The 14866-nt window shown below is 43.6% G+C and overlaps 1 protein-coding gene and 1 long non-coding RNA gene across 6 annotated transcripts in view; one reads left to right on the forward strand and one right to left on the reverse strand.

Annotated features, from left to right (window-relative positions):
• Positions 1–11817, forward strand: part of WTIP (WT1 interacting protein) — an 85492-nt gene extending 73675 nt beyond the window's left edge. The window contains exons 5-8 of the mRNA XM_021536706.4: positions 1924–2054; positions 3122–3173; positions 4859–4927; positions 7717–11817. Of these exons, the coding sequence (XP_021392381.3) occupies positions 1924–2054; positions 3122–3173; positions 4859–4927; positions 7717–7869 (405 nt within the window). The 3' untranslated portion in view covers positions 7870–11817. The remainder of the gene's footprint in view (positions 1–1923; positions 2055–3121; positions 3174–4858; positions 4928–7716) is intronic.
• The window catches only part of LOC146766369 (uncharacterized), a 37779-nt gene continuing 24961 nt past the window's right edge, over positions 2049–14866 (reverse strand). For 3 of the 5 annotated variants that reach the window (XR_014957804.1, XR_014957802.1, XR_014957805.1), the window contains 2 exons: positions 5727–12573; positions 2049–4223 (listed from right to left, as the gene is read on the reverse strand). This is a non-coding gene — a long non-coding RNA (uncharacterized LOC146766369). The remainder of the gene's footprint in view (positions 4224–5726; positions 12574–14866) is intronic. The other 2 variants (XR_014957806.1, XR_014957803.1) reach the window with 2 other exon arrangements.

A 14866-nucleotide genomic window follows, 5' to 3' on the forward strand; every position in this document is an offset into this window, starting at 1 on the left:
TTTAAAATGCATTATTGCCACTGGGATTTTTAAGGAGTCAGTAGTCAGAGCTACTTTTGTAATTAAAAAAAAAAAAAAAATCAAAGAGCTTTGGGGTTGACCAGATCCTGCTAGCATCATTTCAGTGGGTGAAAGTAAGAAGAGTTATGTGTGCTCTTCCTAAGCAGAAATTCCCAAACCAAGTGAAGTGGTTTGCACAACGAAGAAGGGCAGACCCTGTTGTGTATCTATTTTTCTCTTGCTTTAAAGTGTGCATGAACCTCAGTGTGTCCGAGAAAAGTAGCTGGTGTGTTGCACACATGGAGGTTCAGTCAGAGCTGGAACAGGGACTTCACTAATGAGGATTCTGGCTCATATTCTGGCACCACTGGTTGGACAAGGATATTGTTCGTTTTAGCCCAAGAGCAAATTTCTAGAGTTGTGTCATGCTGGAAGGGGGAGGGGTATCCTGATGTGCATATTTTGAGCTGGCCATTAATTGCAGAATCCCAGGCAAGAGTCCATAATATCTTGCTGGTGGAACTCAGTAGCTGGAAGCTTGGCAGGTGCTTGTCTGCTTCTCTCCCATCAGCGTGTTCTCACAAAAGGAAACAGCTCTGGGAGCTCCAGGAATTCAGCACTCCAATGTGGGTAATTCCAGCGTGCCTGGGAGCTCGGCCCGGCCCTGCCGCGTGCTGGCCCGGGGCAGAGCTGGGGCTCTGCAGGGCTCTGCAGGGCTCTGCAGGGCTGGCTGAGGAGCTGCCCTGTGCCCAGGCCTGTGGCTGCACAGCTGTGCCAGGCTGGCACCGCAGCACGCTCCTGCAGCAGCACCAACGCCAGCACAGGGACCAGCTGGCTCTGGCTCAGAGTGGCCTTACCAGTCAAACAGAGTCTGACACTACTGAACCACAGGGCTTCATCAGAGAGGGGGTAAAGATTAAATTAAATTGGCCTTTTTTTTCTGTATTTCTTTCTTCTTGGTTTGATCTTTATTCATAGAATCACCTATAGGGCCATGGGAGCTTGGTCTGTGTAGATTTTTCATGTCAAACTTCCCAGCAGCTCCAAGCTGAGCACTGTGCTAGCAGCTGCAATTTTGAAATCACCTTCCAAAGATACTTCTTAACACCCAAAATGTATGGAATTGGTCTTATTATCTACTGAGAGCTGCCTGAAAGTGATAATTGTGTCTCACTCTTCCGAGGGGCTCATTAATGGGCTTGCAGCATCCTCCTCAATGTCCCAGTACCACACTGAGTGTTATGTATGAAGATATCAGGAGTGGAGGATCTGTTCTGTAGTAGTGCAGCCAAGGTTGCATCAGACCTTTCCCCGAAACCTTTAAAATGCAGTAGGGAAGGTCAATGTGGGAAAAGCCTGGGCAGGTGCATGGATCAGTATCCAAACAGATGGATAGTGGTGGAATTTTATCAGAAACTAATGGGCCCCTATGACTGAGTGATAACCAGTCAGTAACTCTGGGAGATTAGGATTGTTAGTTAATAAAGAGGCACCCCTTTATTTGCTTGTTTTGTTATTTAACTTCTTTGAGTAATGACCAGTTTGGATTCTGTTTGTCACAGCCTGTTAAGTTTTGTAAAGTAACCTCTGTATCCCAGTAACTTGCATTTGACATTTCCCCAGAAGTGGTCTGTGAAGCCATTTTTAATTTTCATTGGCAGTACTGGCCCTGCAGAGCTAAAGCTGATGGGCTTAGCCTGATTGTCAGTTCTTGCTCTTCATTGGGAGCATATTGAAACCCACTAAAATGAGCAAGTTGATTGTTTTAAGAGGCTTCTTGCTGACAGATCTACAGAGTGGTAATTTCATCCTGAAGTGCTTTTCTCACTGTCATTATTAAGAATGAGAGAGACACAGTGGTTTATGGGGAGAGACTATCTCATGTAATCATGCATCCACTTATTTTATTGTTTGCCTCATAAGATCTTACAGGCCCTTGGAAAGTCCTACCACCCTGGCTGCTTCCGCTGTGTGGTGTGTAACGAGTGCTTGGATGGAGTCCCCTTCACTGTAGATGTGGAAAACAATATTTACTGTGTCAAAGACTACCACACGTGAGTACACAAATCCACTGCATGCTCAGAAATATTACAGTAGTTAAATCATGGTAGTTACAAGCCTTGTGATAGAGAAAAAGGTCACTCCTGTTTGCTCAGGTGTCCCTCAACTGCTTCTTTCATGTGTTGCATTTGTAAAGTGTTTTCAGGTTTGTTAAGTAGTACCTTATGGGCCCAGTATGGCACACAGTGGCCAAGTGAGGCTGAAAATCAAACTTGTGTCAGAGGATGGATGGGCTTCTTGGGGGCTGTTTCTCTACTTCTTTCAGGACTACCAACACTAATTATACCAGACCACTTCTGCAAGTGTTGGTAGGTTCTGCTGGCTGTTTCAAGAGCAGAGGTTCTGGCAGTGCTTGACACAGGTGTAAGTTCTGTTAACTGAGACAGAAGACATATAATAAACAGTTACTGTTAGAACAATTTGAGCCTTACCTGACAAAAGGTAGAGGTTTAAGAGATTGCTTTTGGACTCTTTCCTGATTCCACTCAAAGGCAATGGGATCCTGCTCTTAGCTCCAGTTCACCAATAACTCAGTTATGCAGCAGGAGTAAATCACCCTGGGTTCAACCCTGTTGGTGCCAGTCTGTCTGTGTTACAAGGACACATTTGGCCCAGTGACTGTCATAAAATGCAGCTGTGAACCATAAGCCTGTGGTAGATTCTGGCCATGATCAGCCCCTCTCCTGTTTAGGACACATGGTTATGTCTTTCTGATGTCAGATGGGAGTCCCTAAGTCAGGAGCTGCTTTGTAGTCAAGCACCAAGGCTCTGGAAGAATTTGAATGGTTTTATAAATAAATGAAGGAAAAAAAATGGCATATATAGGAAGAGGGGTGGATTCACTATGCCTCAAGGTCAAGAAGACCTAAACAGTAAAGCTGGGATAGATCAGCCTTTCCCAAATCTCCTTTTCACTGAATATCATCAAACAATTAGAGGTGTTTGAAATCCTGTGGATCTCCATTTTACTAAAAACAAGGCAGGATTAGAATGACTCTCTTGCTTCTACTTTTTGAAGATGCTTTAAATGTGATTGGAACACTTTCTTCTTGCACTCTAGGGTTTTTGCACCAAAATGTGCTTCCTGTAACCAGCCGATCCTCCCAGCACAGGTAGGTGTTAACATGCACCGACTCCTAGGGAAAACAGCTGTTGGCATTTGGGCACTTTCTGAAAACACACTAAAGGCTTTTCCTTCCTCTCCCAGAATCTCTGCTATGTTAGATACTAAATTAAACACAGTTCAGCAGTAAAGTCACTCCCAAGACTTGTAATAGAGGTTGTAATAGTCATACTATTTCTACAGCACAGTACTTTAGATCTCTAGGGTGCTTTCCAGGTCTTCATTAATGTGTTAGAAACCTCTTTTAATTGAAAACACTGACTGGGGCTCCAAGAACAACTCAGGGAGTAGAACCCTTGAAAAGGCATCTGATGGTTACTGACCCTGTGAGAAGGCCACATGGTCTGTTGTCCTGAGGTGGCAAAAACTGAAAGTTTTTAAAGGGGTTGTAAAGGCAACAACAGAAGTGGAACCAGGTGAAACCTGCCTGCAAGCTCAGCCTGTGCTGACAGTGTTATTAGCCCAGAGTGGGCTCCCTGGTGCTCTGGTGGGTGCAGGACCCTCTGAGTTGCCTTTGCTGAGGTCACTGACCAGCTCATTTGTAAGCAAAGGCCTCAGCATCTCCCTGCTTTTCCTCTGGTCATGTTTACAGCATCAGAGCTTCTCTCCTGAGAGCTGCTGTGCTCCAGTGAAGCCTGATGCTAGAGCCTCTCATATGCCCACCTCCATCACTCTGCACATTACTCTCATTTGTCATTAGTATTTCTGTTAATTGGCCAAGTCTTACATAACCAAAAAAACCTATAAAGGCTGAACCAGAATTGCTTGTCTTGATGGGTTGTGAGAAGAAAATCTCTATGTAAGTGTCATTGAATTTGGGTCTGAAAAAGAATTCTTTTTTCTTTTCAAGAAAGAAAGAAAAAGAAATAAAAGGCAGTCATAGTGCTGACTCACCTGACAACTAGCAGGACACACTCCATATTCTTTCCCTGGGAGATTTCTTAGGTTAGTTCAAGTCTGGCAGTGCAAGTGCTGACTTGCCCACAACTTCTCTCAGACATAGTCCACATCATATCTGGTGCTCCAACCACACCTGGAACTGGAAACAATGCAAAGCAACCAATTTAATGAGCTCTGTCTTCAGAGTGGATCAAGAAAAGAGCCTGTGAGGTTACAAGAAGGGTATGGGCTGCTCTGCAGGGCCTGAGGCTCAGCCAGGAATTGCACAACTCTGCTGCACCCACCCTCATGCTGAGGTTTAGCCTGTGCACATAATTACCTGCCAGACTGGTATGTCAGTCCCCATGGGGACATACAGTGACATGTGCATGGTTTGAGAGGAATGCAAGTCCTGGAAATCAGAGCAGGATGTATACAAGGAATAGTTACCCAGTGAGCAGGTTTTTGACTGGTAATTTGTTCAGATTCTGGGTGCCTTTAGAAGATTCCTTATTTCAAGACTGATTTGTTCCTTGAGGATGAAGTTTTGACTACACTTCCCAAATGACCTCTGCAACTTAGATGTGCCAGACACCCAGACTGGTGCTAGACAGCTAAGGAGTGGTGTAGTGCCATGTTCCATGGTCAAGACCTTCAGTGGTCACAGAACTCTGCATGGGGGCAGAGGGGATTCCCCCAGGAAAACAGCTTTCTAAAGCAACCAGCTGGGCACTGCGTGAAGGCTGAAAAAACCCTTCTTGGACACCACTGTCACTTTCTCTCTGCTCCCCCCAGGGCTCCGAGGAGACCATCCGGGTGGTGTCGATGGACAAGGACTACCACGTGGAGTGCTACCACTGCGAGGTGAGCCCTGGGCTCTGCCCACCCCAGGCAGGGTCTGCCCTGGGGGACCTGTTCTGCCTTGGGGGGACCTGTTCTGCCTTGGGGGGACCTGCTGTGCCCTGGGGGGACCTGCTGTGCCTTGGGGGGACCTGCTCAGCCCCTGGGGGGACCCTGACTCTCCCCACGGGCTGCACTTGCTGGCTCTTGCACAGCTGGCTCTGCCCCACAGCTCCTGGAGGAAGACAACCAGGTGAATGCTGCCTGGCCCAGAAGTGGTGCTGTCATTGCTAGTACAAAATTAGTTTAGGAGGGTTTTTTTTTCCCAATATATACTTCCCAGCTTCAAAGCTGGGCTTGGTTTGTTGGGTTGAATTTTCTCAATACTTCTGGATGGGGAGTGAGCAAACAGTAGGTGCCAGTTCTCTTTTTCCTCATCTCTAGGTACAGTCTGTAGGGCTCTGATCTGAGGAGACTTGAATTTACATTGGCTGTGCAGGGAAGGCATCTCACTGGAAGGCCTTTCTAGGGGATCTGTTTTCTCCATGCTGAATGAATATTGATTCTTTAATAGGAAATTGACCAGGATACCATTAACTTTCTGTCACTTTTTGGGAGTAGTTTCTTATTGTGCAGAACATTTAAACATCTGTTGCCACAGATCAAGTTGTGGAATTAGTGCTCTTGCTTGAGAGGGGAGGCCTGAGTTCATCCTTAGTCCTGCATCCAGGAACATGAGAAGGGGAACAAACTCACTAAGTTGGGATCAACCAAAAACTTCCCTTTTGCTGACACAGCACACAAATATCCACACAGATCTTACCTGTTAGCACCAGGGGCAACAATACAGCAATGCTGCCTTCAGGCATGAAGGTTTTATGAAGAATCTTCTGTCTGAAAGAGAAAATAACAAAATTCAAGGCATCTTGAAATGTTATGTACTTAAATGTAAGGAAGGCCCCATCCACTCAGCTGTCTCCTTTCAACAGATACCTGATACTCCATCCATTTCTATTAATTTTTCAAGAGAAATCAGCACAGGAAATCACAGTATTTTTGAGAGCTGAACTTCCCTCCTCCTTCTCCCAGCTATTGCTTTGTGCAGGCTTCACCTAAAATGACAGCTCCCTCCCCTGCTCTCAGGCTATTGACTTTATGCTGGAATGTCCCACTGGGGGTTTATTTTCCCTTCTGTTTCATTATTCATTTCCCCATTCTCCTTCCCATTTGAGGCAAATCAAGCTGCCTCCACATCTGCTCAGAAAGGCAGAGTGCACTTATGTACAGAAATCAGGAGTTAGCTGTGTGTCAGCAGGGGTGGGTTACTGACTGAAGCCCTCAAAGCAGGCTCTCTGCACACTGCTGTCCTCAAATGCTGCTGGAAAAGTGAGTGCCAATACTTTGAGGTACACAAGGTAGGCACATGAAGATTTTAGCAAAGGCTGCCATGACTTGGGCAGCCACTTGTCATCTGCTGCTGCTGTCACCCTCACCTGGTGGCCACACACACTCAGTGGTCACATTGGACACTTTGCAGCTTTTCTGTGTCACCTCTTTCACGTGCAACCATTTGGCTTCTGTGGAGGAGTTCAAGTCCTTTTGCAGATCACTGGAGCCCCATTCTGAAACTGCAACCCACTGACAAGGCAGGCTTTCTCCTTGCAGAAAGGGAATTCAGTTTTGGAGAGGGAAGAAGATAAGAACACTTGGCACATCTGTAGGGCATCAAATTGGTAAATTCTAATTTTATATCTGTATAGTATAAATTGCTAAAAAGGCATTCTATAATATGTAGCAACACACAGGAAATTACCTTGGCAGATACTTTAATTAAGACCTCTCTAACATTTCAGTTTTAAGGCTTACTTTAAAACCCATTTTCAGTCTTATTTCAATATTGTAAACTTTGGGGATTTAAACTTTAGTTGTGAAAGCTGAAAAACTATACTCTGTGTTTAGTTAAAAGCTTTGCATTTGTTTTCAGTACTAAAACCACCTATATATCCAGGTTTTTCTGTTTGGTTTTGGTTTTTTTTCTTTCTGTTAAGTGCACAGATAAATACTCAGAATCTCTGGTTTCTCAGAACTGATCACAGTAATAATTTCTAAATATTTAGCATACTTTAAACATTAAATCTGAGTACCAAACTTCAATGATTTCTAAATGCCCTCAGAATTACAGTGATGGCAGTTGGAAATCAAGATGGTCTCTATTGCAGTGTACATAAGAGTCAGCAGGCAGGATCACTGTTAGCTGCTTTTCTGTTTATCTCTGTCTCTCTCTGTAGTTACATGTCAGTTTGAGAGGTACCAGCATTTCCATTAAAGATGGACCACTGGCCTTGAAGTCTTTAATTTTTTTTAATTCCAAATTAGAGAAAGTGTAGACCTGCTCCAGAAGTAAGATATGTCACCTCTTCCCACTTTTCAGTCTCTGCTTATGCTCCCCCACATCTGGCTTGCTGCCTTGCTGCAGAATCAGCTCCTGCTCGGTTCAAGCCTCTTCCAGGTTGTATTTGTCAGGATCAGCCCCAGGCCTGCTTTTAGGTTTTTGATTTTCATCACCATTTACTAGATGGAGAAGAGACCAGAATGGGAAAGAGTGGTGGAAAAAAAGGGCTGGGCACTACTACAGGCTGTTGGATTTCAGTAATGTCAGTGTGCGATGGTCAGGGTGCAGCTCCCAGGAGCTGTGGAGGCTGCTGGCTTTGGAGGCAGGGAGGAGCTCTTGGGGCCATGCAGGACAGGGCAGCAGGGCTGTGAGAGGCCTGCCTGAGTCACTCACTGATCTGGGATTTCTCTCTTTCTTCTAGGACTGTGGCTTGCAGCTCAATGATGAGGAAGGCCATCGTTGTTACCCCCTAGAGGGCCACTTGCTCTGCCACAGCTGTCACATCAGGCGCCTTAATATCAAACTGCCATCACATCCACCTCCAAGCTACCCCATGCATGTCACAGAACTCTGAAAGACATTTCCATGATCAATAAGCCACTGGAAAGAGAAGACAAAAATCTAAAAATTACTTTCATGTTCCTTTAAAGATGAGGTTCCAGTAATAACCGTCTAAACCAGCTATTTATTTTTGAATCAGAGGTGAGGGGTTCTTTTCTGATCTTGTACATATGCATTCTTTTATCTAGACATTTTCACTGAGACACCGTCTACTTGAACAAACAATTACACTAAACTGTAGCTGTAAATGTCAGCATTTCTAAAAACAATGGTACAAAGGGCTGTTCTGCACTCCCTACTCTCTTCCTTCAGTGGAGATTTCACCCAAGTAAGGAGTGTAGAATTACTTTCCAAAAGTTAGCACCTTATCATATTGCAGCAAGCATGATAAGATAAATGCTAGCATTTTAGCTAGTTTTGTTGAATTCTGGTCTTAGAGAATACTTAGATTCCAGAAGTAGGGAATAGGCAGCAAGCAGGTGTTTTAGCCAGGGCAATTTTCAGCAAGGTTATAGAAGGGTGTTCTGTGAAGAAGTGTCAGGCATGCTCTCCATCCTACAGGATCCCACAGTCATCCAAAGACTAATTATTTAGCTTGTTCAAGAAATATGGCAAGCATCTGCTGTAAAACCCACAGTACAGAGGATTGTATCCAAAAGATTGGCACATGCAGGGTCAGCAGTTGCAGCCCTCTGTAATTGCTGGTTTGTGTAGCCATGGCTTCAAAATGCATTCCTATCAACTGGACCATTTGGCACTTACTAAAGAATTAATCTTTCAAACCTGTTTTTTGTTCAATAGGGTTCTATGCAAAGGTACACTTGTCTTTATACTGCTTGTTTTATCCAAGACTTCATTTGTTACCAACTGCTTCATGATTGTATGTTGAGACATTATTAAAGAGAGGCACAGTGGTTTGGTATTACCTTTTCAGCTTTGTGTTCTTTTTGAGAATACTTTTCAACTGATTATGGTGATTGTCTTCATTGGAAAGCAAAGTGCAGTATGGCAGGAATAGTAATTTAGAGAGTCAGACTATGAAACATCAGTGTTTACAAGTGTTAGCTGCACATAGAATGTACACACTTTCATGTTTTGCATAAGATTTTACAGTACCCTCAGACCTCTGGGGAGAAATATATGTCTTCCATATAGGAAGTTAGATGAATCTTTTTTTCTGGTGTTTTTTCTACCATGTGCTGATGTTTTACATGCAAATCACACATCTGTATGTCAAAAAAAATCCTTGCATTCTCGTGAGAATTGACCCAGCTTTCCTGAAGCTGCAATTTATCATTGCTGTCTTCAACCTGTATTCAACATTACAATAAAATAAAATTCTTCAGCTCCAGGGGAAGTAGAAATACCAGACTGGATTCTTGGCATGTGTAAATTGGGACATTTCCATGCCAGTTCTCAGCACTTGAGAATCTGCCTGATCCATTCGGAAATGATCCCGTGTTAAATTCAGCATGATGGAATGACTTATTTGGCAACACCATTGCAGTTTAGTTTCTTATGCTCCATTGACTTTTTGAAAGCCATTTGTGGTGCTCTTGAAAAGCACAAAGAGCATCCAATGGCCACTAATTCCTAAGTAGAATAATTAACTCCCTTAACAGAACTTTCTGATAGTCTGGAATTTCCTTATGAGGAAAGATGGGGGGAAGGGGAACAGGAAAAATTCCTGAGAACTATTTTTTCTGTTAGTAAGGAATAAAAGGGATGCTTTCTGAACTTCTGCCAGACTGGCCTAGATTAACCTGTCCTACTGAAGGCTCCTGGGCAAAGTAATTTTGTAGTTAATATATATCAGTTTATAATTAACATGTTTAATGAAAATGCCAGGATTTGAAGTAACTAAAGTGCAGTCAGTGCCCCATTTCTGCACTGTGGTCCAAGAGGCCTGGCCTGCAAATGAGAGGCCAGGAGTGCCCATGCACCTCTGCATTTGCAGACACTCCTCCGTGTCCATAGTCAGCAGCCCAGCCTCAGGAGGAAGTGGAACTACACGTGCAGGCAAATGTTGGAGAAAGGGGGAAAAAATGTCTTAAACTGGATTGTATTACTAGATCAATTCCTTCAAGCTACTACAAACATGGAAGGTGCCAGAGCTTCAGGATAAACTTTTAGCACCAGCTGCAATGGAATCCTTTTTCCATTGCGAGAGGGTGCTTTGTACCACATTTAGCTTTGAGGCATTTTCACTTGCATGTCTTTACAATATATATTAAGGGACCCAGATTAAGAAGATATCATTAAAATACATAGAGAAGGTTTGGGTCTTTTCCTGGGAACAAATAACACTTACTTGCTGAACTGGAAAAATGCTTTGCCCTACCAGTAGAGTAGCAAAACCTTCACACTGACAGTGGACAGAGTTGGAGGTGACTTACGTTGGCATTCAGCCCAGTTCTCTGCCAGCACCTTCCTGAACACTTTGCCTCCATCAGGGGTAGGTTTAAGTTTCCAAAATACTTTCCAAGGGCCAGCACATTTTCAAACATGTACATACCACACCACTTCTTCATGGTTTTTGTTTTTTTTTTTGAACCTATCATCCTGTAGAACAGAATAATATTTAATTTCATTTGACATGCTGATTTTTCAGTCTCTTGTAGTTCTGTGCAGTTCTGATCTGTTAAGTGTCATCATGGTAAAAATTCTGAAAGGTAATACATTAAAATAGAATAAGCAATTTGTTTAAAACCAGAAAGCAGCAGCTGTTGTTCTAGTATTTTCTATAGACAGATGCATTCCATTACTGTATTAGGAAGTGCAGCTTTGCTTTTCCAGCATTTGCTATAAAAACTGGGGCTTGAGTGAGATTTGCCAGGTTTGGTTGGGGTTTTTTCAAATCAAAGAGAAAAATAAAATCAAACCTAAAATAATGATGTGCTGTACTCCTTAGTGCTAGTGACAGTTTCTGCACATTTTACCTCCTGCCTGGGGAATTATGTAAATGAGAAATCTTGTTTTAATGATTTTCTTACGGAATATTCTTTTGTTAAATCAGTTCAACACAGATGAGAACTTCCTAAGTTCACCTTACGGTGCAGTTTTTCTTCAGAAGCCGTTACAGTACTTTCAGAGCATTTCCATAAAGTTACATCAGAACAACCTGTTCTCATTTGCATCAGGCCTTCCCTTCCCATGGAGGAGAGGAATGTTCCCAACCCCTCCAGCAGAAGCTGCTGTGGGCGGTGCAGGGTCCCTGTCCACGGGAGGGCGTGTTCCAAAGAAAGGACCAAAATAATCATTTGAAAACAAAAGAATGCACTCAGAGAATTGAGCTTACAGAGACGGTTTGTTTGGGTTTCTTTCCTTTTCCTTGTGTGGACGTGTGTGTATATATTTTGTAAGGTGGAGCTTCAAAAGGAAAACATGGTTAGAGGAACTCTTTAAGACCAGAAATTCCAGAGTAGTAAAGTAAACCAAAGCTCTAAAGGAAACAAAAGCTGCTTTCTTGTGTTTCAAGAAAAGTTTAAAAGTTTGTGATTCATCCTGTAACAAATGCCGTAACTAGAGTATATAATTTGACTTAAATTAAGTTTTCATTTGAGAAATATTTTCATTTTCTTTAAAAGAATATAGTTTTCTTCCAAGAACTTGGACCAACGTTGATTTTTATTTTGTAGGAAATATATGAATTCCCAGTTTGTATATCATGTAACTAGTTTACATGCTGAAAATATACATTAGTTAACTATTTTTGTATATATATCCTTGTAAAACCTTTCAATGTGCTTCTGTCTTTTAGTCTTTAGAATTACTTGTGGTTTTGTGTTTCAGTGTTTGATTCCCTTGATTGTTAAAGAAAAAAGATTGGGAAATGTAGATTTATTTATCTAAAGAAGAAGCTACTTGCTATCATCTTAAGTTATTTAATATTAAAGTCAGAAGTTTCATTTAACCTTAGATGCTATAATCTGCTTTTTTCAATAAAGACATTTTGTAGTTATCTCTGGTTTTGTAGCCTGTTGCATGTAAGTATTTTATTTTTATTTAATCTAGGTAGGCATTAAAACAATTTTCAGGAACCCTTGTATTGCCTACAGAAATGCCTAACTGATATTAATTGATTGCATCTGCATTCATGAAAGATTTTGGTCCTCCAGTGCAAGTGTTATTAATTAAGGTCTAAAATATGCCCACAGCTAACGTTCTGCAGCTGCACTTAGAAAAGAATTTAGTCACTCTGGCACTTTTTAATTAAGCTTTAACCAGTCTGGCTAGTTCAGATGTCGGACAGTCAGTATTGAGGAACACTTCCTTTTCAAAACCCTCATTATTTTTTGGAGTGTTCTACAAGAGAAATATTTGCCTGGGCTATGAACTTAGCTTGAAGCACTTAGGCCTTGGTTCGGGGAATTTTCTCTATATTCTTGCTTAGTGACAGTAATCCAGAAACTGTGGCCAGAGCTCTGATAGGATCAAAGAGATGCATGTTTATCTATTTTGCTTTTCTGAAGCTTTTAGCCATGTTCCTGTCTCCAGTTTCATGGCATAGATGGGAGGCTTGGTCAAATTTACCTTCCTCACCCCGTGGTCCTCAGCAGCAGCTGTGTCTGTTGGTGGGCAGAAGGTGCACTGGTCTCTTGTCTCCAGCTGGCCAGGGGAGAGAGGACAACAGCCATTCCCTTCCTTGTTTCCTCATGGTCAGTGTCCTTCGTTTCCATCAGGCTGGGCAGTCTGCTTTCCTGGTGAATGTTCTTCCCTGCAGTGAGGGGCAGACATCAAACACTCACAGGCTGCTCTTTGGGTGTGCAGCCACCCTCCCATCAGAGGGGCCTCTGCAGCTCTGCCACCCTGCCTTGGCAAAGCCCAAATGACTTCACAGCTGGAAAAGAAACTTCCTGGGGGTTTTCCCACTATGGCTATTTTGGCAAATTTTTCTTCTGCGCAGTCAGAATGGAAAGAGTTACAGATGCCACAATTGTTTTAGGGACACAGTCTGCACTTTGGTGCTTTGAAACAGATGTACCATACTTCTGCAGGGCCTTCACATACATGCTATTTTCTCACTCATTATTTTCAAAAATTCATTCAAAATGAGCAATCCATGCCCTCCTTGAAGAAAAAAAAAAAAAGGCACAAAGACTAGCCAACCCAAAGCATTTTAGCAGGGCCTTACTACATGGGTGACACAAATGTACTTAATAAAAATCTAGGACATCTTAATGCAGCAAGAATTGACACCAACTCATAATCAACAGACTGAAAAGAACAGAGTACTTAAAAATCTTAACTGTTCCATGTGGGCCCCCATGCAGAAAGCACATACTGGAAAAATGAACATTGGTTCATGGCAGGGTGGATGTGAGTCAAGCCCTGGCTCCTGGGGAGCACCACCAAAGGCTGCACTGTGCTGGGGCCCTGGCATGGCAGTCAGCCCACAGCCTGTGGGTTCTGACACCCTTGAATCCCATGGCTGCTAAACCTGGTGTGCAGATAATTTGGGAGGGCTTTGCCAGCCCTACTCTTCCACCTTACCAGCCACCTCCAGGGCTGCAGCCCTCCTCTTGCAGCTGCTGCACAGAGCCAGGATTCTGCCAGGTCATCCCAGGACTGAGCCAGAGACATGTGGCTAGTTGTGGAAACTGTTAGGAATATGTGAACTAGGCTGGTGTGGCTGTCTTCAGTCCCCTCAGCTCATAGACTCAGAATAAATGAGGCTGGACAAGGTGTCATTTGGTGCAACACCTCACCATCAATACACACACACAAAGCCAATTCAAAGAATTGTTTAGGTTGGAAAAGACCTCCAAGATCATTCAGTCCAACCGTTAACACAGCCATAAGTCACCACTAACCCATGTCCCCCAATGCCACATCCACTCATTTTTTATACACATCCAGGGATAGTTATGCCAGTGCTTGACATCCTGTTCTGTGAAGACATTTTCCCCATTATCCTACCTAAGCCTCATTTGGCACAATTGAGGCCATTTCCTCTTGTCCTGTCCCTGTTCCCTGGGAGCAGAGACCAACCCCCCGGCTGTCCCCTCCTGGCAGGAGTTGGCAGAGCCAGAAGATTCCCCCCTGAGCCTCCTTTTCTCCAGGCTGAGCCCCTTCCCAGCTCCCTCAGCCACTCCTGGTGCTCCAGCTCCTTCCCCAGCTCTGTTCCTTTCCCTTCCAGGTCTTTCCTGTAGTTAGGGCCCCACAGCTGAACACAGCACTCAGGGTGTGGTCTCAGCAGTGCCAAGTACAGGGTGACAGTCACTGCCCTGGTCCTGATACCCCCTGGATGCTCCTGGGCTCATGTTCAGCCACTGTCACCAGCACCCCCAGGCCCTTTGCCTCTGTCCCTCTGCCACAGCCTGTTGCTCTGCAGGGGGTGACTGTCACCCAAGGACAGGACCCAGCATTTTACCTTGTTGGCCCTCACACTGATGGCCTCAGCCTGTCCATCCAGCCTGTCCTGATCCCTACTCTCCAGTAGGTCAACACTCCCACCCAACTTGATGTCATCATTTGATTTAGCTGAATTTGCTAAAACTATGATCCCAGTTGGTGCAACCAGCCTCATTCTTGGGGCAACCTGCAAATAAGAAAATTTGAAGGAGGAACTACTAAGCAACATCTGGAAATAGTGAGTCAGAGCTACCAGACATGGAGTAGGAGACATCAGTCTTCACTGGGTGTCTAAGTTGAACATGAAAATGTCACCCTCTAAACAGAGGGCATTGGTTTCCAGAATAAATTGCAGGTCACTCCTCAGCCACCACTACTGGACTCATCAGCAGCTGATTTATATATTTTAAAAGCTATGGGGTTCACTACAACTTCTGATAAAACTCCAGAAGACAAAAAAATATTTTTTTTCCTGTTCAAAATTCATTTGAGATCCTATAATAGAGCTTGATACAATTCCCAGCATCTCTTTACATTTTGAGACAATAAACCCAAGTTCCCATGTTGTTTAAGAACAATCTCCTGTCTGCAGTACCTGCACCATCCCTGTGCCATCTGAAGACATTAAAGAGCATAAATCACTGTGCTCACACGAA

The sequence above is a fragment of the Lonchura striata genome, chromosome 11, assembly GCF_050655825.1.
Source record: "Lonchura striata isolate lonStrDom1 chromosome 11, ASM5065582v1, whole genome shotgun sequence".
Taxonomy (NCBI): domain Eukaryota; kingdom Metazoa; phylum Chordata; class Aves; order Passeriformes; family Estrildidae; genus Lonchura; species Lonchura striata.